At 53.0% G+C, this 22,560-nt stretch overlaps 2 protein-coding genes and 1 non-coding gene across 4 annotated transcripts; 2 read left to right on the top strand and 1 right to left on the bottom strand.

Annotated features, from left to right (window-relative positions):
• The first annotated feature begins 1,024 nt into the window (after positions 1 to 1,024).
• LRRC2 (leucine rich repeat containing 2) lies at positions 1,025 to 16,131 on the top strand. 2 transcript variants are annotated; one of them, XM_045578808.1, is made up of 10 exons: positions 1,078 to 1,129; positions 6,056 to 6,091; positions 6,196 to 6,339; positions 7,357 to 7,564; positions 8,472 to 8,628; positions 8,915 to 9,051; positions 10,668 to 10,813; positions 12,365 to 12,520; positions 14,554 to 14,690; positions 15,317 to 16,131. In XM_045578808.1, the coding sequence occupies exons 3-10, from the start codon at positions 6,215 to 6,217 to the stop codon at positions 15,364 to 15,366; spliced, it is 1,116 nt and encodes a 371-aa protein (XP_045434764.1). In that variant the 5' UTR covers positions 1,078 to 1,129; positions 6,056 to 6,091; positions 6,196 to 6,214; the 3' UTR covers positions 15,367 to 16,131. The 2 variants fall into 2 exon arrangements, with proteins under 2 accessions (XP_036286121.1, XP_045434764.1); XM_036430228.2 differs by lacking the exon at positions 6,056 to 6,091 and having other exon boundaries at positions 1,025 to 1,129.
• Positions 10,187 to 10,343, top strand: LOC118714812. Its single transcript, XR_004986696.1, has one exon. It is a non-coding gene; the product is annotated as a U1 spliceosomal RNA (small nuclear RNA).
• Positions 16,132 to 18,026: 1,895 nt separating the features above from the next.
• Positions 18,027 to 21,536, bottom strand: RTP3 (receptor transporter protein 3). Its single transcript, XM_036430230.2, has 2 exons — positions 21,095 to 21,536; positions 18,027 to 18,789 (listed from the first exon to the last, which is right to left on the bottom strand). The coding sequence occupies exons 1-2, from the start codon at positions 21,259 to 21,261 to the stop codon at positions 18,057 to 18,059; spliced, it is 900 nt and encodes a 299-aa protein (XP_036286123.1). The 5' UTR covers positions 21,262 to 21,536; the 3' UTR covers positions 18,027 to 18,056.
• Positions 21,537 to 22,560: the final 1,024 nt, after the last annotated feature.

The following is a 22,560-nucleotide window of genomic DNA, read 5'->3' on the forward strand; positions in this document are numbered from 1 at the left end:
CCGAAGAAGGCATAAAGAATTATGTTTACCGGTACTAGAGGCCTTATGCACGAAATTCGTGCCAGAGCAGGCCTTCCTCCCCCTGGCTGTCCTCCAGCCGCTGGCAGGCACCCAGAACATAGGCTTCCCTCACAGACCTGGCCTCGTCCAGAAGGTCATCTGGAAGGACGTCCGGTCTACTTAGGATATTATTATTATATTTTTTATTATTGCTTTTATTATTATAGATTGTTACATCTGCAAGCAGAAGGGCTGAGACCAAAATGGCATCAGCAGAGCAGAGTAGAGGGAGCTGGATATTTATGTCTTGTTAGGGTAAGGCGGGGCCAGGTGTAATTACTAAATAGACAACTTAAATTTTTTTATCAAAAGAGAAAAAAATAATAAAAGCAGAAGAAAAAAACAAAATTAAAAGTAACATAAAAGTTATTTTCTAAGTAGTAAGAGACACACCCAACACTTTAGAGGTCTGATTTAATATCATCACAAAGATTTTTCTGCACCCCACCAATTTAGTATACAATGTGCAACGGTAATTTGATTACAAGTGTCAGCAATTATAAATCTCAACTAATAGAAAGTGGTACTTTCGAAACCAAACCCTTTTGTGATTAGAGCTACAATATGGTTTCTCTGTGGCCGTGCGGCTCAGTGATAAACAATGTTGTTCTGTTCCGGGCAGAGGTGTGAGGAGCCTGGCCAGCAGGGCGGGGTGCAGTTCCCGGTGATTAACTAGTAGTCAGATTAGCTAAGTAATAGTCAGATTAACTAGTTAATAGGTTGCCTCAATGTCGGACGGTGGAAGAACCGCTCTTCCCCAGCTGGTGAAATCCGAGGACCTAAGCCCACGTGTTAGGGAACTAAAGGGGGACATCATGTGAGAAGGAAGATCCAGACCTTCCCACATTGAAAGACATCTTCTGTTTGGGGCGCCCCCTGGCCGGGTGCTGAGCCCCTCCCGTCCCCTCCGGGCTCCCCGGCCGGTGGGGGACAGGCCCGGTGCCGGTGCCCGCCCCGCCCGCCGCTGAGTCACCGCCCGGAGGCCGCGGCCGCCCGCCGGTCCGGTCAGGGTCACGCGCTCCGCAAAGCTCAGGACGGAAATAGCCTCAGCCCGGCGGGCGGCGGGCAGGTCGGTGGCCCTGTGGGGGCGTCCGGGGGCGGGCGGCTGCTCCGAAACCCGGGAGGGGGTGCGGGCCGGCACCGGGGGGCGGGGGCCGGGGGGGGTGGGGGGACTGCGGCGGAGGGCGGGCACTGCGGCGGAGGGCCGGGGGGGGGGCCGGGGGGCGGGGTCGGGCGGAGGCCCGGGGGGCGGGGGGCCGGGGGTGCGGGGCGGCCCTGCGGCGGAGGGCGGGGGCCGGGGGCGGGGGGGGGGCGGGGCGGAGGGCCCGGGGGCGGGGGCCGGGGGGGTGCGGGGCGGCACCTGCGGGCGGAGGGCCCGGGGGGCGGGGGGCCGGGGGGGCGGTGGCCGGGGGGCCCGGGGTGCGGGCGGAGGGCCCGGGGGCGGGGGGCCGGGGGGTGCGGGGCGGCACCTGCGGGTGGAGGGCCCGGGGGGCCCGGGGTGCGGGCGGGGGGGCCCGGGGGGGGCGGGGCGGCACCTGCGGGCGGGGGGCCGGGGTGCGGGGGTGCGGGGGGCCTGGGGTGCGGGGACCGGGGTTGCGGGGGGCCTGGGGCGGGGGGCCCGGGAGACCGGGGTTGCGGGGCCGGGGTGCGGGGACCGGGGGCACCTGCGGGCGGGGCCGCTCTGTTCACCGCCAGCCGTGCCGGACGGAGGGGACTGGTGATCGCCCGAGGACGCAGGGGCCGGGGGCTGCGCGGGAACCGCCTGTGGGGGACGGGAACTGCGGGGGGATGAGGGAGGGGGGTTAGGCAGGGGGTGTAGGGAGGAGGTGTAGGGAGGAGGGTGAGGGAGTGAGGGGGGGTTAGGGAGGAGGGTGAGGGAGGGGGTTGGGGGGTTAGGAAGGGGGTATAGGGAGGAGGGTGAGGAAGGGGGGTTGGGGGTTAGAGAGGGGGTGAGGGAGGGTTAGGGGGGAGAGGAGCCCCCCCACTCCTGCTCCTGGTGGGGGAACCCGGCACTGCGCCCTCAGCCCGTGGCCCAGCTCAAACCTCTGGGTCCTGAGCGCTGTCCAGGGAAAGGCTGCTCTGTCCCTGGGCCTCCTCCTGGCCGGCCGGGTGGCTCGGTGGTTGAGCCTCAGGGGAATCAGATGTGACTGTTTCAGCTCTGGGTGCTCAGGGGTGGAGCAGCGACCTGTGAACCAGGAGGTCCCAGCACGGGCCTGGGTTTTGGGCTCCATCCCGTGTGGGGTGTGCCGGCGGCAGCCTGTGGCCTCTCTTTCTCTCCCTCTCCCTCTCCCTTCCTCTCTCTCTAAAAATCAATAAAAAAAACATTAAAAAAAAAGAGTGACAGGCTCCCAGAGGAGAGCCGCCGTCGTAGGCAGCTCAGCGGGCTGCGGTCCTCCTGCCAAACCCGAACCTGGGGCCGCCCCCCCCAGCCCTGCCCGCCCGGTGCAGGCAGACCTCAGGCTCCTCTCATTTGTGTCTTGATTCTTTTTTTAATAACGGACCCTTTCTGAGCCTGTCTTCAGCACCGGGCGGGATTGTGGTGATCCCAGCACCGGTCCTAGGAGTCACGCTGCTGTTCCACCCCGTGTCCGGATGGGAACCCGAGCTTCAGAGAGCTGTGACCGTCTCGGGGACGTGCAGCAGTGACCAGTAACCGGGAGGCAGGTCTCCGGTCGGCACCCGCTCGCTGTCCTCTTACTCCCACCTGCAGCCAGTGCCCATCCCCATCCCTATCTTAGCAGATTACAGGAGGAAGGGGTGCCCCAGGGCAATCCTGGTCATGTGACAGAACATGAGGTTTAATTGGGAGCTTGGGGATGTTCTGTGACTATACTGCCCTCCCTTGAATATGAGCCCTGTGCACCCATCCTTATCGGAAACAACCTCACGTGAGGACAGAATGGAGTTAGTGCCACTGAAGGCCCTTGTCTGCCCTCCGGTCCCCCTGTGTCTGGTGTCCCCAGAAACCCCCACTGGTCACGGTCCTCCCCTCGTGCAGATACTGGAAGGCCTGGAGCCGGCCTGCCCAAGGGGACGAGGTGCCTGGAGGCCACGAGGGTCAGGCCTCTCCCCGAAGGTTGGCTCAGGGGACCTCCTAACATCATCTTTGCTCCCCCTCCCACCTTCCCCCTGGCCCCCTCCTGACCTCACAGAGGGCCCCAGGAAGGGCTCAGCGCCTGGACTGCGGGCTGTGTTTGGTCTCCTCCCAGACTCCCAGGTCCTTCCCACTCCGTTCTCTCAGAGGCTAACCCTGCCCCACCTGCACCCCCAATCTAGTTTATCATCTTTAGAAATTGGTTTTTTACTGACTTTTATGGAGAGGAAGGGAGAGGGAGAGAGATAGAGACCCATGGGAGAGAGAGACATTGCTGAGAGAGAAATATTAAACAGCTGCCTCCTGCACCCCCCCCCCCCCCCTTACTGGGGACCCAGCCTGAGACCTGGGCATGTGCCCTGACGGGAATCAAACCAGTGCACTGGACGCTGCCCAGCCGGCTGAGCCGGCCCGGCCAGGCCAGCTGTCGTTGGCAGGAAAGGAGAGGACAAGGTGACCAGCAGCCCGCTCCAGCCTGGAGTCCTGGCGTACAGTGGAGAGCGTGCCGGTGCCAGGCGACATGGCTCGCAGTCATGCCTCTGGCTTGGGGGCACGGGTTCTGTGAAGTGACTGACATTCCTGGGGTGTGGGGTGTGGGAAGGCATTTCCCTCCCCGGTTCCTGCAGGACCACCAGCCGCTCTCCCACACACCCTGGGGGCCTCTCCTCTGGCTCCACAGCAGCGCCGCCCCTGGGGTAGCACCCACCTGCGGCTGTTAGAGCACATCTCTCTCAGCCCACTCTCCCTCTGGATGGAGGACTTGGGCCAGGCACTCGTCTTCCTGCATTAGCGAGTGCCCGTACATGCCCGCTAGGAAGGGTCCCAGGAATCGAGGGACAGAAACACGCCTGGTAAAGGGGCTCCATGTACAGGTGTGTGGGTGGCCTGGCTCTGAGCCCACTGGGCCTCCCAGGTGGCCGGTCCAGGCAGGGGGAGCCTGTGAACAGTCTGGGGCGGGGGGGGAACGCTGCGGGACAAGCTTGAGGAGAGCCGGGTGAGTGGGAGGGGCTGGCCGGGGCCTGGCACATCACACCAGGGCTGACTGGGCGCTGTGAGGAGCTGGGTCTCCCTCTCGTTCCAAAGGGAGTCTCTGGTGCAGCACGATCCACTTCTTGGAAAATGGCTGTCATGATACGGGACGAAGGGACTGGACGTGGCTGAGTGGAAATTCGGGACCAGCTGTGGTTTTTGCACAACTGAGGCCATTTGTGACACTGTCTGGTGATGAGAATAGCATGCCCACTGAGACTTAGGTGGTGAAAGGGACGTGTGCATGAGAGAGAGAGAGAGAGAGAGAGAGAGAGAGAGAGAGAGAGAGAGAGAGAGAGAGAGAGAGAGAGAGAGAGAGATGGAGTGTGTGTGTGTGCACATCCCCAAAGGGTGGACAGAGGAGGAAACAAAGCTTAACAACGCGCCCTCCAGGTAAACACGGAGGCACTCTGCAGACGGTAACTAAGCAGCCAGGGGTGGATCGGTTTTAAATGGGTAAGTTTAGAAGAAAGCACGTTTCTCTGAGATACGTGTGAGACCTGCAAGTGGACGTGTCAGAGGAAGCAGCAGGCTGTGTAGGTGCCAGGTGGCACTGTAATGAGGCGATTTTTGTAAATTGCCCTCATCTTACTGTCCACCATGCTATTTGTTGCTGCAGAACCAAGTCATCCCAACACCTAACAGCTTCTAACGGCAAACATAAATGACCTCACAGTTTCTGAGGGTCTGGAGTCCGAGTGGCTTAGCCGAGGGGTTCTGGCCCAGGGCGTCTCCTGAAGTATCCGTGTGTTTGTATAAATCAGGAAATGGATTTAGCCAGATTTTGGTGCTGTAGGCAGGGGCAATTTAAAACAATGTCTAGAAAGTTATTTTACAAAGATCAGGGAGATAACTGTAGCTTAGTGGAATGAATAGACATGCATTTTTATGTCCCGATAAAGTTTTTGCAGTGATCAAATAATCACTTAAACAGCAAAGATGAGTTGTGAAAGTAAAAAGAAGAAAGCAAGCTCGTTGAGTGGCCTGAGGAGGAAGCAATCTGGATATAAATCTTTTAGTCACATTCATTCATTCATTCATTCACTCACTGATTTGGCAAGTATTTAGGAAGGGCCTGCTGTGTGCCAGGCACTGTGCCGAGTCTCCGAGATGTGTGCGCTCAGCCGTGCCTGAGTCTGACTTCCTTGGCGCGTGGAAATCTGCCTGAGCAGACACTCCCTGTGAGGCTCGTTCAGGTGCAGCCATCGCCCAGAGCAGGCCCGGCGGGGCCCGCAGGGGGGAGCGTGCTGGCGGAGCTTGTGCAGGGTTTGCTTTTGTTACTGAACGGTGGCTGGTGTGCGGCCGTAGTCTACAGGTATGTGTGCGCGTGTGTGTGTCTGTGTGCGTGGTGATTAACTCATTAAACGTACCCTGGAGTATGTTACCAGCTAGTGGGAAGATTAGCTGCTACTACATTCAGTGGAATATGGAGCCTGGAGTGTGAGGACTGCCCGGGAGCTCTGGGGACCCACAATTCCATTGATACAAGTGTGATGTAGAGGTGACCTAGGGGGTGTTGTGCTTGGAATGTCACACAGAGACCTTACGGACATGAGCACAGCCTTGGTTGGTGTGGCTCAGTGGACAGAGTGTCGGCCTGCAGACTGAAGGATACCGGGTTCAATTCTGGTCAAGGGCACGTGCCCAGGTTATAGGCTCAATCCCTAGTAGGGGGTGTGCAGGAGGCAGCCAATCATTGAGTCCCTCTCATTATTGATGTTTCTATCTCTCCATCTCCATTCCTCTCTGAAATCAGTAAAAAAGAAATAATAATAATAAATATATATAAAATTATATATATATTTAAAAATAATATATATTATTTTAAATAATAATATATATAATATATATATGTATTTTTTTTTTTTTAAGAAAATGAGCACAGCAGAACATCCTTGAACTAACAAGGTATTTCATCGTCACTTAAGACAACTGATTCATGTTTCTATTCGACATTCTACCTCCTCCCATGTGTGGTGAAGCTGACATACATTCATGTGTTTGTTAAATAGGTAATTTTATGCTCCCATCATGGGCCATAAAGTGGTCGCGTTCGACATCTCCGCCATCAGGGGCCTGTGGGAGACGCGTGTCAAGAAGCACAGAGCATGGCAGAAGCAGGAGGCCGAGCGTCTGGAGAGGAGCGCCCTGGAGAAGTAGGTTTCTGTGCCGGGGAGCCGCTTCGGAGCGGCCACAGACGGGGCTGTGCCTGGAGGGGCGGGGCGTCTCTCCTGGGCCCTCTCTCTGTCGGTGACCCCGCTTTCTGACCTTCGGATCCTCACGCTGTGGCCCAGCACGGGCATTCGGTTTCTGTAAAGCAGCACCCACAACTGTAGGGACTTGGGTACCCTGGGCACCGTGCGAGGCGGCCCAGGGCAGGCAGCGATGAGGCGGTCCGGTCCTCTGCAGCCGGTGCTGGGCCAGGGGCCGCCGGAACCCCATCCTGGGTGAGCCAGGTGCCGGCGCTCTGTCAGCACGGCAGCCTCCCAGGAGCTGGGCGCCGGGCCGGCGCCTTGTGTGGTGCCAGTTTTATGCTATTGTAGAGGTGAGTTTGTAGGCTGACTGCTCTCAGGTAAACACGTGCCAACGAAGATGAAACCGAGTGTCGTGGGAAAACTGTTTGTGGCAGATAGGAATCACACCGACAATCAAATTAACACTCCCCCAGACTGCGAACGTGAGGCAGCTGGGAAGGCTGCCCCCCAGGTGCTGTGCATTCTGTAACGGGCATCCCCTGTGGAGAGATCCAGCGGGCATTCCTGTGGATGCGTATGGGCGCGTGCTGGTTCTGAGGGGCAGGATGGGGTCTGAGGGGCAGATGGGTCTGAGGGGCAGATGGGGTCTGCGGGGCAGGATGGGGTTCAGGTGGGCAGATGGGGTTCTGAGGGGCAGGATGGGGTCTGCGTGGCAGGATGGGGTCTGAGGGGGCAGATGGGTCTGAGGGGCAGATGAGGTTCTGAGGGGCAGGATGGGGTCTGAGGGGCAGGATGGGGTCTGAGGGGCAGGATGGAGTCTGAGGGGCAGATGGGTCTGAGGGGCAGATGGGGTCTGAGGGGCAGGATGGGGTCTGAGGGGCAGATGGGTCTGAGGGGCAGATGGGGTCTGAGGGGCAGGATGGGGTCTGATGGGCAGGGGAGGGCACTGCCCAGTGACGGCGCCTCCGCCTGCTTTAGGATAAAGGAGGAGTGGAACCTCGTGGCCGAGTGCCGCCGGAGGGGCGTCCCCCAGGCCGCCTACTGCAGGAACGGCTTCTTGGACACCAGTGAGCGGCTGCTGGACAAGCTCGAGAGGAAGTTGCTCCTGCGGCAGAGCTCGCCTTCCGGGGGCAGGGATGGAGGCAGCAGCAAGTTCGTGTTCGAGCTCTCGGGAGAGCACTGGACGGTGAGTCGAGCTGTTCCTGCCTGAGCAGCCAGTGGCGGCTTAGCGCAGTGCTGAGGCCCCGACGGCCGCCGCTAAGTTGAGCTCCAGGCCTTGACCTTGGCCAGTGAGTGTTCTTGCTTGAGAGGATCTGCTCTGGCCCTGGCTGGTGTGGCTCAGTGGGTGGAGTGTCGGCCTGAGAACGGAAGGGTCTCTGGTTCTATTCCAGTCAAGGGCACACGCCTGGGTGGCGGGCTCGATCCCCAGTGTGGGGCATGCAGGAGGCAGCCTGTCAATGATTCTCTCTCATTGATGTTTCTCTCTCCCTCTCCCTTCCTCTCTGAAATTAATAAAAATATATATTTTTAAAAAGAAACCGAGAGGGTCATCTCGGAGCCAGGTTCTCGAGGCTCCTCCTCCACCCAGGCGCAGGGAGGTGGCTCCCGTGGAGTCCGCGGAGCCTGGTCGCGAGTCCTGTCTTCTGTCCGTCTTTCCCTCCTGCACACTCTTACAAACACTCAGTGCATGTTTATAAGTTATTTGAAAAGCAAGTAGAGAGCAAGGGAATGCAGGCCACATCGAACCTTCGGGTACATGGACAGGCTGTATTTTACATGTTACGTGCACGTGTAAACCAGAAGGCACGCTGTGGCTGTGGCTGCGAGCCTGCTTGTCAAGACATCTGACTTGAATAATAAATATCACCAACTCACGACAGCTCTGAGTTGGGCTCATCCCTTAAGGCGCGATGAGTGACCACACAGTGTGTCTTCTTTCTCCCTGAAACGCCGGGAGCTGTAGTCACCGCTGTCGCTCTCTCGCACGTGTCCTCTCATGTCCAGCTTTTACAATGAGCACGCGTGTTCCTGGGCTTGGTGTGCGCTTGGCCATGTTGAGGACCTGGCGCCAACCACTCACCCACCTGTTCCAGGAGCTCCCCGACTCCCTGAAGGAGCAGACACACCTGAAAGAGTGGCACATCAGCCACACCCGGATCGAAACCATTCCTGCCTACATCAAGCTCTTCCAAGCGATGAGGATTTTGGATCTGCCAAAAAACCAGCTCTCCCATCTTCCTGCTGAAATTGGTATGTCTCTTGGCAGAGCCAGGCCTCCGCGAGCAGGCAGCCGGCGGACGGGCACCGCGCCCGTGGCAACTCTCCCCCTCCCCCCCAGGAAGCTGCCAGGCGGGCTTGCTGGTGTCCCCAGCGCTGCTCGGTCACTGTCTACTTTGGGCAGTGACGCCACGGTCTCGCCGGCACACACAGACCTTGGCCAGGTGCTCAGAATCCAGAAGTCTCATGAGTGAGCAGTGCTGTGTTTAGGGATTTTTCATTTTCTTTCGGTCATTCCCTGCCTTTTATCTGGTGACAGGCTGTTTGAAGAACCTTAAAGAACTCAACGTGAGTTTCAACCACCTGAAGAGCATTCCTCCAGAACTGGGAGAGTGTGAAAATCTGAAGAAACTGGATTGCTCTGGAAATCTAGAATTAACTGAGCTCCCATTTGAAGTAAGGAAGTAACTGTTTCTGCACTATGACTTATTTTTATTTGGCGTATGATATGGGAGGGTCTGTAATATGTGGAAGAAGCTTTGAAAAATGAAACCCATCTATATTATGTCACATTTTCCTGACATTTCATTCACCTTCTACTGGCTATTATAAGGTCTTTACAATAGGCCAGGACCTGGTTTTTAGTTCAGAAATGCCATCAAAGGAAAACTAGGCAAAAAAAAAAAAAAAATCCTGTTTTTATGCAAGATATTTGTATTTAATGCCTATTTAATATATGATGCCTATTTTCTGTGATACAGACCTGATTTATTTATCCACAATGGTGAAATACATTAAAAACAGCTGGAAATAAATAAACAAAGGAGGTATAATTTTAAAATTTCATATAACGAACACAGCTTGTAGGTAACTCAAGTAGTCCTACAGATAGCATTTAAGACGTCTGTGAATTGAAAAGTATTTATTAGTTTCCTTTGGTCTGTATTGACTGGATAAATGATTTCATATCATTTCCGGATACAATGGAGCAGATGAAAATGAATGGGTTTAATTGCCAAATAAAATTCAGCAGGCCTCTTGTGTGGCAGAGATCAGGGTCTGATAGTCCTGCAGGCGATTAGCAGACTAAACACGGAATTGCTGGCAAGGTCCAGACAAGGCCTGGCTGCCGGTCACAGACCCGGGAGGGGTGTCAATCTCCTTTCCTGAAAGCTTCTTTGTGGGAGGAGCTGGCTGCCTCTGTCCTCACCCATCTCGCCCAGCCAGTGCCTGACAGTGGTGCAGGGGAGGGAACGCGGCCGAGGCCATGCTCCCTGCACGGCGGCCGAGGCCATGCTCCCCAGTTTGGAAAAGGGCTCAGCCCGCTCGCACACGTTCAGGTTACCGGAAGCCAAGTCACCTCTGACCTTCCTTGCTTCCATGCCATCAGTCAGTCCTCTCAGGCAGGCCCTGAGCACCTGACCACTGTCCAGCCCCCTCCCTCAACACCCTCGTCCAAGTCCAGGTTGTCTGTCATCTGGACTGGGACACGGCCTCCCCGGCTGGTCTCTCTGTTCCTTGTTCTCACGCCCTGTTTATGGAGGTGTCATTTACGTACAGAAAATCCAGTCATCGTAAGCAAACATTTCACACACTTACCTCGCAGGGGAGATGCGTGGCCACGACGGGTTTCCCCAGGCGAGGCTTATCCACTGCACTCTGATGTGCTCACCCTGGGATTCCCTCAAACGTGGGAAACTCGACGGCATGTTTTGTGGTGTGGAGGCCTGTGTTTGCACTTTACCCTGAAGATATATAGATAATAAACAAATAGATACACATGTTATCCACTCAGGGTTAAGATATTCCGGTCACCCCCTGAGAATTCCGGTTTGCCCATTTACGACATAAAATGGCATTGCTTATCTAGGAAATCACCAGCTCCGCACAGCAGCCACTGTGAGCCACCTGTCCGCACCGGCGTGGCGCCCCGTGGCCACACACGCTGTTCGCCCTCTTTCGCATATGGCACAGGAGTGCCTCTGGGAAGGGACCCCAGTTGGAAAGTTATTAGTGGAACTTAACTCTCTCTCTTACAGAAGTAATTAGAATATCTTGTTGTTCCTTTCTAGTTAAGTAATTTGAAGCAAGTTACGTTTGTAGATATCTCAGCAAACAAGTTTTCCAGTGTCCCCATCTGTGTCCTGAGGATGTCCAATTTGCAGTGGTTGGATATCAGCAACAATAGCCTGAGTGACCTGCCACAAGATATAGACAGGTAGCTACTTGCCTTCTGAAGGTGAGGTGTATGAACTAGTTACTAACACCTTAAACGCCATAACTTTCTAAACTTGCTTAGCACACGAGTGGTCTTTGACATCAATTAATTCTCCAGAATTCATTGTTTCTAGGAAATGAGTTTGGCTCTTTATATAATAAGACAGTTTCTAGTCTACATCATACATGTACATGTATATATACAGGGATGGGCAAAAGCAGGTTTACAGTTGTGAGTATACAAAACACAATTACTTCATTTTCGTATTGTTTTTAATATGAGCACATGTAAACCTACTTTTGCCCACCTGTATATGTTCACTTGAATGGATCTTCCTTGTTTTGGTGAACTGTAATTTAATTCGGTTCCCAATAGAATGGCATCATTCACTTTTCTTTACTCCACAGAAGTAGAAAAGTAAAATTATTACATATGGAATGGAAATATATCACTCTATGTTTAGGATATCAGTGAGGGTAATTTTTATTAGTTTCACGTATTGATTTATTAAACAATCTTTCAAACTTAATTGGGATGCTTATTAAGGTTTTCAAATTATATCTTTGTAGCTATTTCATTCATAAAAATAATAGTTTCACTGAATCCTATGTCATTCATTCATTCATTCATTCATTCTGCCAATGTTATTCGTTGTCTATAGAGCAGTTGGGCTTAAATTTGAGAATGAAACAAAACCTCTGGCCTTCTGAAATCTGCCGCCTTCTTTAGGACGTAGCATAAGACGCTGGAAGTGGCCTCGTCTGAAGGCCATCTCCGATTTCTGTTTTCTGCTCCTGCCACCTCTGCTGTGCAGCGATGCTTCCTCGGGCTGTGAGAGTCCAGGGGAACTGCCTTGGTTTGAGCTATGAGGGGACTTTGTGAAATATTTATGGGGGTCTGTGAAGGTTATGCAAATGGAAGAAAGGACAAATGGAAGAGGGAGTCGCCAAGTTAGAATAAAACGGAAATCAGAGGAAAATGCATGAAGCATTGTCGGCTCATTTCCTTTCCTGCACAGATTTCTTCTTGTTGTAAAGTCAGAAAACACAATGAGAGAGGATTAACTACTCTCCAGATCTACAAAAGAAAACGTTGGCTAAAGTTTGTTTATTTTCATAGCCTCTTCCCCGTGCCCTGTTCACCCTTGGAATGAGGCAGACACTGGGAGGAATATACTTTTATTTTTTAAAAAGTTTTCCGATGACGGTTTGCATTCAGCCTCTGTATCAGTTCCGGGTGTACAGTAAAGCGGATAGACATCCACAGCGGAGGGCACGCTGATTTCTTAGGCCCCTACTGCCTATTGCGCAGTGTGCTTGTGCTGCCGCTGTGTCTGTCTTCAATCGGCCCTGAAGTCAGTAAAAACAACATAAACACAGATGGTGTCACCTGGCAGGGATTTGTTTAATTTCTAAAGTTAGTTTTTCTCATAAGGGTCACATATAAAAAGTAAAGTCACTGGTGATTTCCTCCAGGACTAATTGGTCGTTCACGCGCGTGTCCCTTGCTGGGAAGCACAGTCCTGGGGCTGACCCCTTCTCCGTCTCGTAGGCTCAAGGAGCTGCAGACGTTCCTCCTGTACAAGAACAAGCTGACCTACCTTCCCTATGCCCTGCTCAACCTGAAGAAGCTCACCTTGTTGGCCGTCAGTGGGGACCATTTGGTGGAGCTCCCGACGGCCCTTTGTGACGCGTCCACACCTTTAAAGTGAGTAGACCACGGCCAGCGGCGTGGCTCAGCGGTGGAGCATCAACCTATGAACCAGGAGGTCGAGGTTCGATTCCCAGTCAGGGCACGTACTGGGGTTGCAGGCTTGATCCCCAGTAGGGGGCGTGCAGGAGGCAGCTGACCAATGATTCTCTCATTGTTGATGTATCTGTCTCTCTCTCCCTTCCTCTCTGAAATCCATAAAGAAAATTATTTAAAAATAACTTTGACAGTGAGTAGATCAGAGATCCTCATGGAGACACGTTCAGTAGAGGCATGTTCAGACACAAGACCAGGAGCAAGGACCGTCTGGAGCTTTAGGTCCTGTCTCAGATCCCAGTTCCCGGGAGTTCTGGTGCTTCTTGACAGGGTTTGGAAGGTTCTGGACAGTAACAGGAGGATTTGGGACTCAGGGTCTCTGTACATGCTGTGTGCTTGTGGGAGACACAGGGGGTAGATGCCTGGGATTCCATTGTCTAGGCATCCAGGTTGTTAATCTTCCCATGACGAGGAGCAGTTCTTGGAAAAGGAGAACGGACTGCATCCCCGTCACTCCCACATCCCAGCTGTACAGCTCCCCGCTGATCAAAATGCGCCTTCTCTGACCAGAACAGAGCAGTCATGGTTAACAGAGCAAGATTAGTATTTCGGCCCCCCCCAAAAACAGTGACTGACCAACGAAGATTGCCTTTGGGTTCAGGGAGTAACAAAGGGGAGGGCAAGAGACTGCTGCTTTAAATAAAAAGTGCCATTTCCTTGTTCAAAATGTAACATGTGTGGTGACTTACTTAGATTAAAAAGTGGAGAATGATGAAATATAGGCAGATTGTTTTGGGGGTAGGGAAAGACAATAACAATTCAATGAAAGATTGCAAAGGGAAAATCGAGTGGATCTATATCCAGAATTAAAACCTTTTTGCTTTCTCTATATTTAGACATTAAATACAATTAAAGGAAAACAAACTGGAAAAAACATATATGCTAAAATAGGACAGGTATGTGTGAATAAGCCACATGTACATATCGCATGTAACCTTCTAAAGCCAATTAGGATGATTTTTGTTAGGTTTGATCTTCGCCTCCCCCCAAAATAAAACTGTGGGAAAAATACAAACATTTATGTATTTAATTCACTCATTAAATAATCTTTGTGTGTGTGTGTGTGTGTGTGTGTGTGTGTGTGTTAATCCTCACCTGAGGATATTATTTCTTTTTAAAATTTATCATTGTTATTGAAGATATTACAGTTGCCCCCTTTCCTCCCCCCTTTGACCCCCTCCCCAGGTCTTCCTTGGGCTGTGGGCTGTCTATGGGCCATGCGTGTATGCATGTCAGTTCATTGATCAACCTCCCCACCCCTACTGCTTCAGTGTCCTTGGTCTTTTTTGTCAGTTTATTTTGTAGAAATACCTCTTTTATGGGGATTTTATCTGATTTCTTTTTAGTTAAGCCTGGTTTAAGAGTTGATGTACTTCCCTCTGGCAAGCACCATCCTGCTGTTTTTGTTCCTAAGTTTCAGTTTTATATCCCAGCAGAAGATTTGACTGGGTGGTGGGCACACTGTGAAATATACAAATGTTGTAACATAGAAATCCACACATGAAACATATATGTTCCAGTTGACCAGTGTCACCCCCATCCATTTAATAAAAAAATAAATAAGTAAAGAGTTGCTGTCACTAACCGGGAGTAATACCAGCACAGGAAGGCATAACAAGTTGTAAGGATCCGACTGAGAGAGTGTCACTGTCCACCTTTTGGGCTCCTGCCCATGGCCCTCTCTCTGTGTTTGAGTAGCTCTCATCTCCCATCAGGTCTCTGGACAGTCTCTTCCTGATACTACTTCCGTATCCCTGATGGATTGTTCCACAGTGGAATCCACTGGTGGTGATAATTCTATGGTCAACTGTTACTTTCCAGAATCAGTGAGAACTTGTAATTTAGGACCACAGAGGCTGACTTCCCACAGGAGGGATTTCGCAGTTAAGAATGCACAAGGGAAAATGTGATATTGTCTGGGTTTTCTTGAATAGATTTGTAAACCTTATGGACAATCCCATTGATAATATTCAGCGTCAAGATGGTGAAGAAATGATGGAAAGTGAACAAGATCGTCAACACTTTGATAAAGAATTTATGAGAGCCTATATTGAAGATCTTAAAGAAAGAGGTAGGTTACTCACATTTAAAATATTTTAAATGAATATACAAAATTCCTTTAACTCATGCAATACTTATATATACATGATTTATTGATAAAAGTAAAATTGACAGAAAGTTAATTGGTTAGGGGCAGTTTACTTCCTAAATTACCTTTCCATTTACCAAAAACAAAAGATATCTTTCCTTAAAATATTTGATTTGCCTAGTGCACTTGAGTGTTTGATACACCATCGACTATTTTACAGAGAAACACATACTTAAAACATGAGGGTTGCATTGCTAGTTGTATATGAGTTTTTAACTAAATGACATTGACAACAGTATCCTACTTAATGGGATAATAAGATTCTATTTCAAAACCCATTTAAATTCAACATTAGAAAAAGTCATCTCTTATATAAATCAGGGTATACCCATATCAAAACCACAAAATGGAAAGCACAGAGGGCAGACGAGTAACTCACCATCCGGTCCGAGCTCACAGAAGAGTGTGGAGGTGCAGAAAGTCCGATTTCCAGAGTCTTCCGTCACAAGAATGTTGATCAGAAAAAAGGCTCTAGTCCTGTTCTGGTCAGGTAGTCACACACCATAAGGAAACAGAATGGCTGAGTATGTATTTTCCTTTTGTTACAGAATCTGTTCCCAGCTATACCACCAAAGTGTCTTTTAGCCTTCAGCTCTGATGCCATCCATCAGAAATCCTCAGAACCTCCCTGTCTGTGCAGCTGTGAATCTTCGTGCTGTGGGCCATGTCATCTGGGAGTGAGGGCTTGTGCTTAGCAGCAATCCTAAAATCCACAGTCATAACTTCGGGAAGATGACTTTCAAATTCCAAGTGTATGAATACTTCTCTGTGGACTGGGGAATTGATCACTGGTTTTATAGATTTATATTTAAAGGCTCATTTGCATACACTTGTTTCCAAATAATGCACATTGAATAGTTTAGAAATGCATTATTAAAAAAAAATTGTAACAGTCCAATTCCGAAGGTGGGTTGTTTTCAGGCATCAGGGATAGAGAGTCAGTGAAAGAGCATTTCTATTGGATGAATCCAGATCAGAGTTTATTTTATTTTTTGATTTTGAAGGAGTTTTAATGCATTATTTCTTTTAATGAGAATAATTGTTCTTGGGTTTATACAAATTGCTATTCCTGTATGTTTTAAATTGCGAATGTGGGTGTGGGGAAGCAGGGGACTTGTTGGAAGGTTTGTAAGGAGGAAATAGGTCAGAACCTCCAGGGGGAGTTGGCTGAAGGCCTCCCCCCGTGCCTTGACTTTTCTGAACAAGTCTGAGCCCCCGTGTTTACTGGACTCTTTATGCTTAGTCTTTAGATGTCCGGACTTAAAGGACAAAGTGTCTTCTCAAGGATGTTACCCTGCTGATAGTATCTAATAGTTAATTTTAGTTCAAGCTTTTGTTACAATAAAAGCCTGAGGAGATAGGCAAATGGGGTGGTTTGGTTTCTCCAGCCAAGCAGTCTCTCTTTCACAGCAATCGTATGTCAGAATTAACTGGATGCCTGGAGCAGGAACTCATGCACAGGTGGGGTCTCTCGGCCTGGCCAGCAATCAGGGCTGATGGGGGCTGCAGAGGTTGGCAGGGAAGAGGGGAAGGGGCTGCAGGAGGTTGGCTGTGGGAGCACACTGACCCCCAGGGAGCAGCTCCTGTGGTGAGCATCTGCCTGCTGGTGGTCAGTGCGTGTTCTAGCGACCGGTAGTTTGGTCTTTCAGTGGCTTGGTCACTTGGGCTTTATATATAAGAAGAGTAGTGCATTTTCTGTAATTATTTCATGTTCTTTAATATCCCCACACAAATACATGATTGAATACAATGCTTGTAGAGTTATTATTTTGCCTCCCTGCCCCTGGCTGCCATCTCCACTCGTGTCTGTGCCTCTCACCCCCGGTTCCTTCCCACCTTCGGCCTCCAGTCCTGGGCTGCCCTGCCTGCTTTGGAAGCCCTGGCCCAGGGCAACGGTCAACCCAGGAGGGAGCCAGTCAGGTGGTTTCCGGAGGACGTGGTAGCGGATTGGAAGCGCGAGGTTAGCCGTGGAAAAGGCGCTTCAGTGAAGCTGTGCAGAGGAGGCCGCCTGGACGCGGGCCGTCCAGGGATGGGAAGGGCCGGTTCCCACTGCCGCTCCTCTGCCCGGTACGTGAGCAGGGACAGCACAGGATGCCAACACAGCCCGCCCGGGCCGCAAGGACCTCCCGCCTCCGGCAGGCCGCCCGCCTGGCCCTCTGTCCGCAGCTGTTCCCGTGACTCCAAACAGCGAATCCATCACCTGTTTCAAAGGTTCCGCTGTGCCCTCCTCTCCCTACTTCCTCTCCCTTCGGGGAAGGCTTTGGAGGGTCCACTCCCCAACCCGCCCCGGCAGGTCCTGGGCACCCTGAGCTCCGAGCCCCGCTGTCTGGTGAGGCCGGGGCAGCCCTCCGACTGCCGGCGCCGGGCATGGCCCAGGAATAACGGGCCTGGCATGGCAAGCAGCCCGTGCCCGTCGCCTCCCAGACCTGCAGGTCCCGGTCACCTTCTCCTGTTGGAGCCCCAGCCGCAGCGGGTGCCCCAGGCCTCCTTCCCCGTCCTTTCTCCCCGCGGCGCCCTGAGGACCGGCCCGTGGTGTTCACGCCCCTGCTGGCTGCAGGCCTCGTCCCTGTGCCTCTCCTACTGCGGGGCGGTGAGGCGCTGGCTGTGCCCTTTGCCCAGGGGCACCTGCTGCCCCTGGGCACCCATGGGTGCCCGTACCCCCCCTCGCACCCGAACGCGCAGGGGCCGAAGGTCTGGTGCACTGGGCCCTGGCCTTGGAGCTCATTGCCTGCTTCGCCGGGGCGTGTCCGCGGTGCCCTCACAGGTGCACTGCAGGGCCAGCACCTCCTGCACCACTGACCGGCCTCACCGCCCTGCCCCGCCCCGCCCCGTCCTGAGTCAGGGGTGAGGCCACATCCCCCAGCGCTCCCCCTGCCCCCATCGCTGCGTAGGAGCCGCATGGAGACAGAGAAACTATTTAAAAAAAACACAGACTACGTTTTCATTGATTTTAGAGAGAGACGAAGGAGGAGGGAGAAGGAGAGAAACATCAATGGAAAAGGGAAACATCCATCAGCTGCCTCTTGCATGAACCCCAACCGGGGACGAAATCTGAAACCTGGGCATGTGCCTTGACGAATCCAACCGACGACCTTTTTGCACACAGGACCGCGGTCCACCAACGGAGCCACGCCGGCCATAGCAGTCCTACGGACGCGAACCTCCTTCCTGATTTACCCGTCTGACTATTTCTCATCCGCGGGCCGTACAACCTGTGACTTGGTGTTCTTACTGTTAATTTCTCTGTATTACTCTGGCTTTTTAAACTTGGCACCATGCTTTTGAGGTTCATATAGTGGTTTTAACAACCACCACCACTACCACCACCACGACAATGATTAGGATCAGAGTGATGGAACAGCAGCAAATTTTGAAATTGCAGCGCCTGCCATTCTGGGTGCTGTGGCAATCCAAACCCGCCCTTGGGGAATAGACCTCAACGATGCTCTCTGCCCGGCAGCTGGTGTTTGCTCTGGGACTCTTAGCCTGTGGGGGCTCAGGGAACCCGTGGTTTATCACTCCCCCTCCTGTCTTCACCCCAGTGTGCCCTGTCGTTGCATCCACTGTGGTGCTGCTCCTTGTGAGAGAAGGTTTATTGATGGGAACCCCAGAGGTAGGTGTGCTATCTCTTCTTGTGGGAAGCGAAGGGGACATTGGTGATGGTTTGACTAGATCTAACTCACACTGAGCACAAAAGCCCTGGAGACACGCCTCACAATTGTCAGTGTCGTGTGGCCCCTTAAGAGAGATATCCTTGAGTGTAGGGATATCCTCCATCGACTTAAATCGTTCTCCATAGCATTTCTTCAGAATTCGGAACACCAGGTTGTTCAGGATCCTTGAGACGTTCTCTTCCGTGAACTCTGGGACCTCAAATGGAGGCTCTGAGCACTTCTGACATCTCTGGGCAAAGATCCTCATCTTAACTTGGCCCGTGGACTCCCTCTTGTTCCAGTGCATGTGGCAAAGGACTTGAACTTGGGCAGAGGCCCAATTGCGAGAGCACCAGGAGCACGTGAACCTGTGGAGGCAGAAAATGAGACCCTCAGCTTGGCTGGACCACGGGCTGAGCCGGAGGCAAGCAGGAGGGACCGATGTTACCGAGACTTGGTGGACTGGGTCCCGGATCAGTGGGGATGACATGACCGAGTCCGTTGTTTCTATTGACAAGCTTGCGACTCACAGGTGTCTATCATCGCTACAGGGGGTCGCTCACACACTCTCGGTGCCGAAGGGATCTCGGGCACCTTCTGGGTCCACAGGATCATTTTTGGTCAGGAGGGTGCAGCCTGGTCAAAGGCTACGTGCCCCGTGCCAGAGGCCCATCGCTCCCGAGCTCTGCCAGGCCAGTGAGGACAGCACAGGAAGTCTGTGACCCCAGGGAGGGCCGTCACCTGACCAGCGGGGACCCTGGCCTTGGACTTGCAGCCTCCAGAACTGTGAGCCACACGTGTCTGTGGTTTATAAGCCGCCCATTCTGTGTTTGTTGTTGTGGCGGCTGTTTTTTAATAGCAGGACTAAGATCCTAAGTCATAGAGCCCAGGTTAGGGCAGGATGGACCCGGACAGTCCAGTGTCCCATGGAAAAGCATCGCTTTGCTCTCAGTTGCCCAGGCGCCCCCCCCCCCCGAATGTCATTATTACCGGAGTGCGGCATGTCCGCTCTCTTCATTGCCCCAAGCCATTGCTCCAAGTGATTCCTCCTGCCCTGCCTCAGAGAGGGCACCAGAGAGGGCCCCTTCCTCTCAGCAGGGAGGAGGGCAATGTTCTGACCTAAAGTAGCTGCACAAACACACGTCAGCACAGATGGAGAGAGAAGAAGGCAGGGAAGCACGTGGCAGCACCAGGATACGAATTGCAGGTGAGCAGAGGGCTGGGCACCAAATTGTCCACGGACTCCCCCGCATGGCCCAGCCTGGCTGGGAAGTTAAGTTGGGGCCAGGTGACCAGTTGGCTTATGGGATGTGGGCTGAAGCAATGGGCGCTGCCTCCAGATCTGGCACGAAAGCCCTCGACTTCCCCGCTCTTTCCTTCTGTGCCATGGGGATCTTGGAGCCATGTGTTAGGTTATTTGTCCCAACATCCAAGTCCAGCCTTGCTGGGAGCACCTCGTCTGGACGGTGAACCAGAGGGTTCTGGGAGGGAGTCAATCAAGGTTTTCCCTTTGTATCTTTTTAAAATTTTTATTTATGTTATTAATCCTCTCCCGAGGATATTTTCTCAGAGATTTTTAGAAAGAATGGGAGGGGAAAGGGAGCGAGAGAGAAACATCGATATGAGAGCTAGACACATCTATTGGTTGTCTCCCTCATGTGCCCAACCAGTGCTGGGGTGGAGCCTGCAAGAGAGGCATGTGCCCTTGACTGGAATCAAGCCTGGGACCCTTCAGTCCACAGGTTAATGCTCTATCCACTGAGCCAAAGGAACCAGGGCTTCCTTCTGTGTCTTGATTGGAGCCTCAGTTCACCAGGTGAAGGTGAGGATGAAAGGCAGGGAAGATACCCGGGAGCCCTGACCTCTGTGAGCGAGATGACCCGCTGGAGCAAAGGGCCTGTGCCCTGCTCTTTGGAGCTACACTCCCTGCCCCATTCTGGGTCACGGCTGCGTGTTGGTGTGCCAGCTCAGAGTTAAAAAAAAAAAAAAAAAAAAGGAGCTGAGACTTTGCTCAGCTGCTCCTGGTGCCAGTTCCCGACCGGAGAAAACTACAGGTTATTGGGAGGAGAGCTGTGTCCCCTTCCCAGACCTCCCAGGAAGGGGCCGTGGGCAGGCAGCACGTCCCTTCCCCAGGCCCCGGAACCATCCTCCGTGCAGGTGGGCCCATCCTGGGTGCTGATGTCCCACTGGAAACCAGAGGCTTAGCCTTCGGATGCCTCTAAGGGTCCTGTTTTTACAGAGAGCCCAGCAGCTCAGAGTAGAGAGATTAAGATGGCTGCACGTGGCTCTGCCCCTCAGTGCCCAGGGCCCCTCTTTTGTGGACTCTGTGGTGGGTCCCTGGAGTCTCCCCTCCCCTGCCTTTGCATTTGCAGCAAGCCTTGCTATTCAGCTCTCCTGGGCCTCACTGCTCTTGACTCACCTTCAAAGCCTGATTTCTCCATATCTGGGCATCACCCCACGCCAGTGCCCGCTGCCCTGCTACTGTTTGGGGCTCACGGTAGTAAGAGAAAGATCGTCAATGAAGCTGCAATGTTGTGAGTGAGGGGCTCCTTCCTTTCTATAATCTTCAGTTTACGAGTACAAACAGGAACGGAATCAGAAAGGTAACCAGTATACAGAGTATGGAACGAGGAAGACTCTTCTGGAACGCATCCCACCCCATTCCCGACTCACCTGGCAAAGACCTGCTGCTGGTATTGGGTCCACCCTGGTTGCAGGTCGTTGGGCACTAGGCTGTTGTCTAGTGTCAGGGTCCATTGGTGCCATGGTCTCACCTCATGAATTAATTCCTGAAACACTTTCTTCCACACCTGCACATCCTGCCCCTTGGCCGCTGGCATGGTGAGCGGGGCACCGGCCTCTCTGGTGCTCTGATGGGCCTCTAGCCGAATGTGCGGTTCCACTGCAGAGAGCACGGCTCACACCAGCTCCCTTTTTGGCCTGGCACGGGGCCTGCGGACCTGCTCTTTGCCCCAAGGACAAAGTTCAGGTGAGTCAGCCCCACAGGGATTTCGAAAGACATGGAATGCCTGGTGTCATTCACCAAAACCCAGCAGGAGCCCTCAGGGCCCCACGTCGGGAGGGTGGACCTCAGTCTGGCTCTGCTGCTGCCTCCCCTCAGCCTTTCTCTCTGGCAGCCCCTCCCACCCGCTCTCAGTGCAGAGCTTACAGAGGGACTGGTCGGGGAGAGAACCCCGGGCTGCCAGGCAGGGCCTCCTGGGTGTGGGCTCCGACCAGCTGGGGGACCAGGGACAGGCCACTTCAGGCTTTGGCCGGAGGAAAGGGCACCTTTTCCGGGGAAGGTGCAGGCGTGCCTGGGCAGAGAGGGGCCCACGAGCCAAGGTTGTTTGGAGCGTGACCAGAACTACTTCCAGGACCTTGTTTGAAACCCTCTGGGGTCTCGCAGAGGCCCTGACCCTAGAAACAGGTGCTCACACACCTGCATGCAAGCCGGCCTCCCAGCCTCCCGCCTGGCACAGCTGGCACTCCCTTCCTCAGGCCAGTGGCTGTGCCCCTCCCTCTTCTCTGTCCGTCCCACAGGCCATCTACTTGGAGCAGGGCCAGGGCTCCATGGGCACTCACTGTCACTCTCCGTGCACCGGGGTGGGGTGGGGAGGCGGTTCTGAAAGCATAGTGGCTGGCACTCGGCCTGGCTGACACCAAGCATGGCAGCTCCTGCCTCTTGTCTCCGCTGAGACTGAGCTGCAGGCGTTTTGAAATGTTTACGATTGTATGAGTGCTGTTGATTTATTAGCATTAGTTCAGAATACCAATGATGTGAATTTTATTTTTTACTGAAAACCACATTTGCCTGGCTGGTGTGGCTCAGTGGTTGAGTGTTGAACTATGAACCAGGAGCTCACGGTTTGATTCCCAGTCAGGACAAATGCTTGGGTTGCTGGCTTAGTCCCCATTGTGGGGCGTGCAGGAGACAGCCCGTTGATGATTCTCTCTCATTATTGATCTCTATTTCTCTCTCCCCCTTCCTCTCCGAAATAAATTAAAAAAACAATCTTTTAAACACCATTAGGGGTTGTTGTGGAGTTGAACCCTGGAGTCAAAATAAGACCACCGGAGGCTGCCAATTGATTAAAAAAGCAGGCAAGGATTTATTGAGCTGGCCAGGACGTTCGTGAGAG

Source organism: Pipistrellus kuhlii, unplaced genomic scaffold (assembly GCF_014108245.1).
Source record: "Pipistrellus kuhlii isolate mPipKuh1 unplaced genomic scaffold, mPipKuh1.p scaffold_m20_p_103, whole genome shotgun sequence".
NCBI classification, from domain to species: Eukaryota; Metazoa; Chordata; class Mammalia; order Chiroptera; family Vespertilionidae; genus Pipistrellus; species Pipistrellus kuhlii.

Bases quoted from the DNA above. Each gene is read 5' to 3' on its own strand.
- LRRC2 (XM_036430228.2), top strand. From the start codon at position 6,215: ATGGGCCATAAAGTGGTCGCGTTCGACATCTCCGCCATCAGGGGCCTG. The intron at 8,629-8,914 runs GTATGTCTCTTG...ATCTGGTGACAG, and splicing joins CCATCTTCCTGCTGAAATTG to GCTGTTTGAAGAACCTTAAA. The intron at 12,521-14,553 runs GTGAGTAGACCA...TTTCTTGAATAG, and splicing joins GACGCGTCCACACCTTTAAA to ATTTGTAAACCTTATGGACA.
- RTP3 (XM_036430230.2), bottom strand. From the start codon at position 21,261: ATGCCAGCGGCCAAGGGGCAGGATGTGCAGGTGTGGAAGAAAGTGTTT. The intron at 18,790-21,094 runs GTGAGTCGGGAA...CTGCCTCCACAG, and splicing joins CAGCAGCAGGTCTTTGCCAG to GTTCACGTGCTCCTGGTGCT.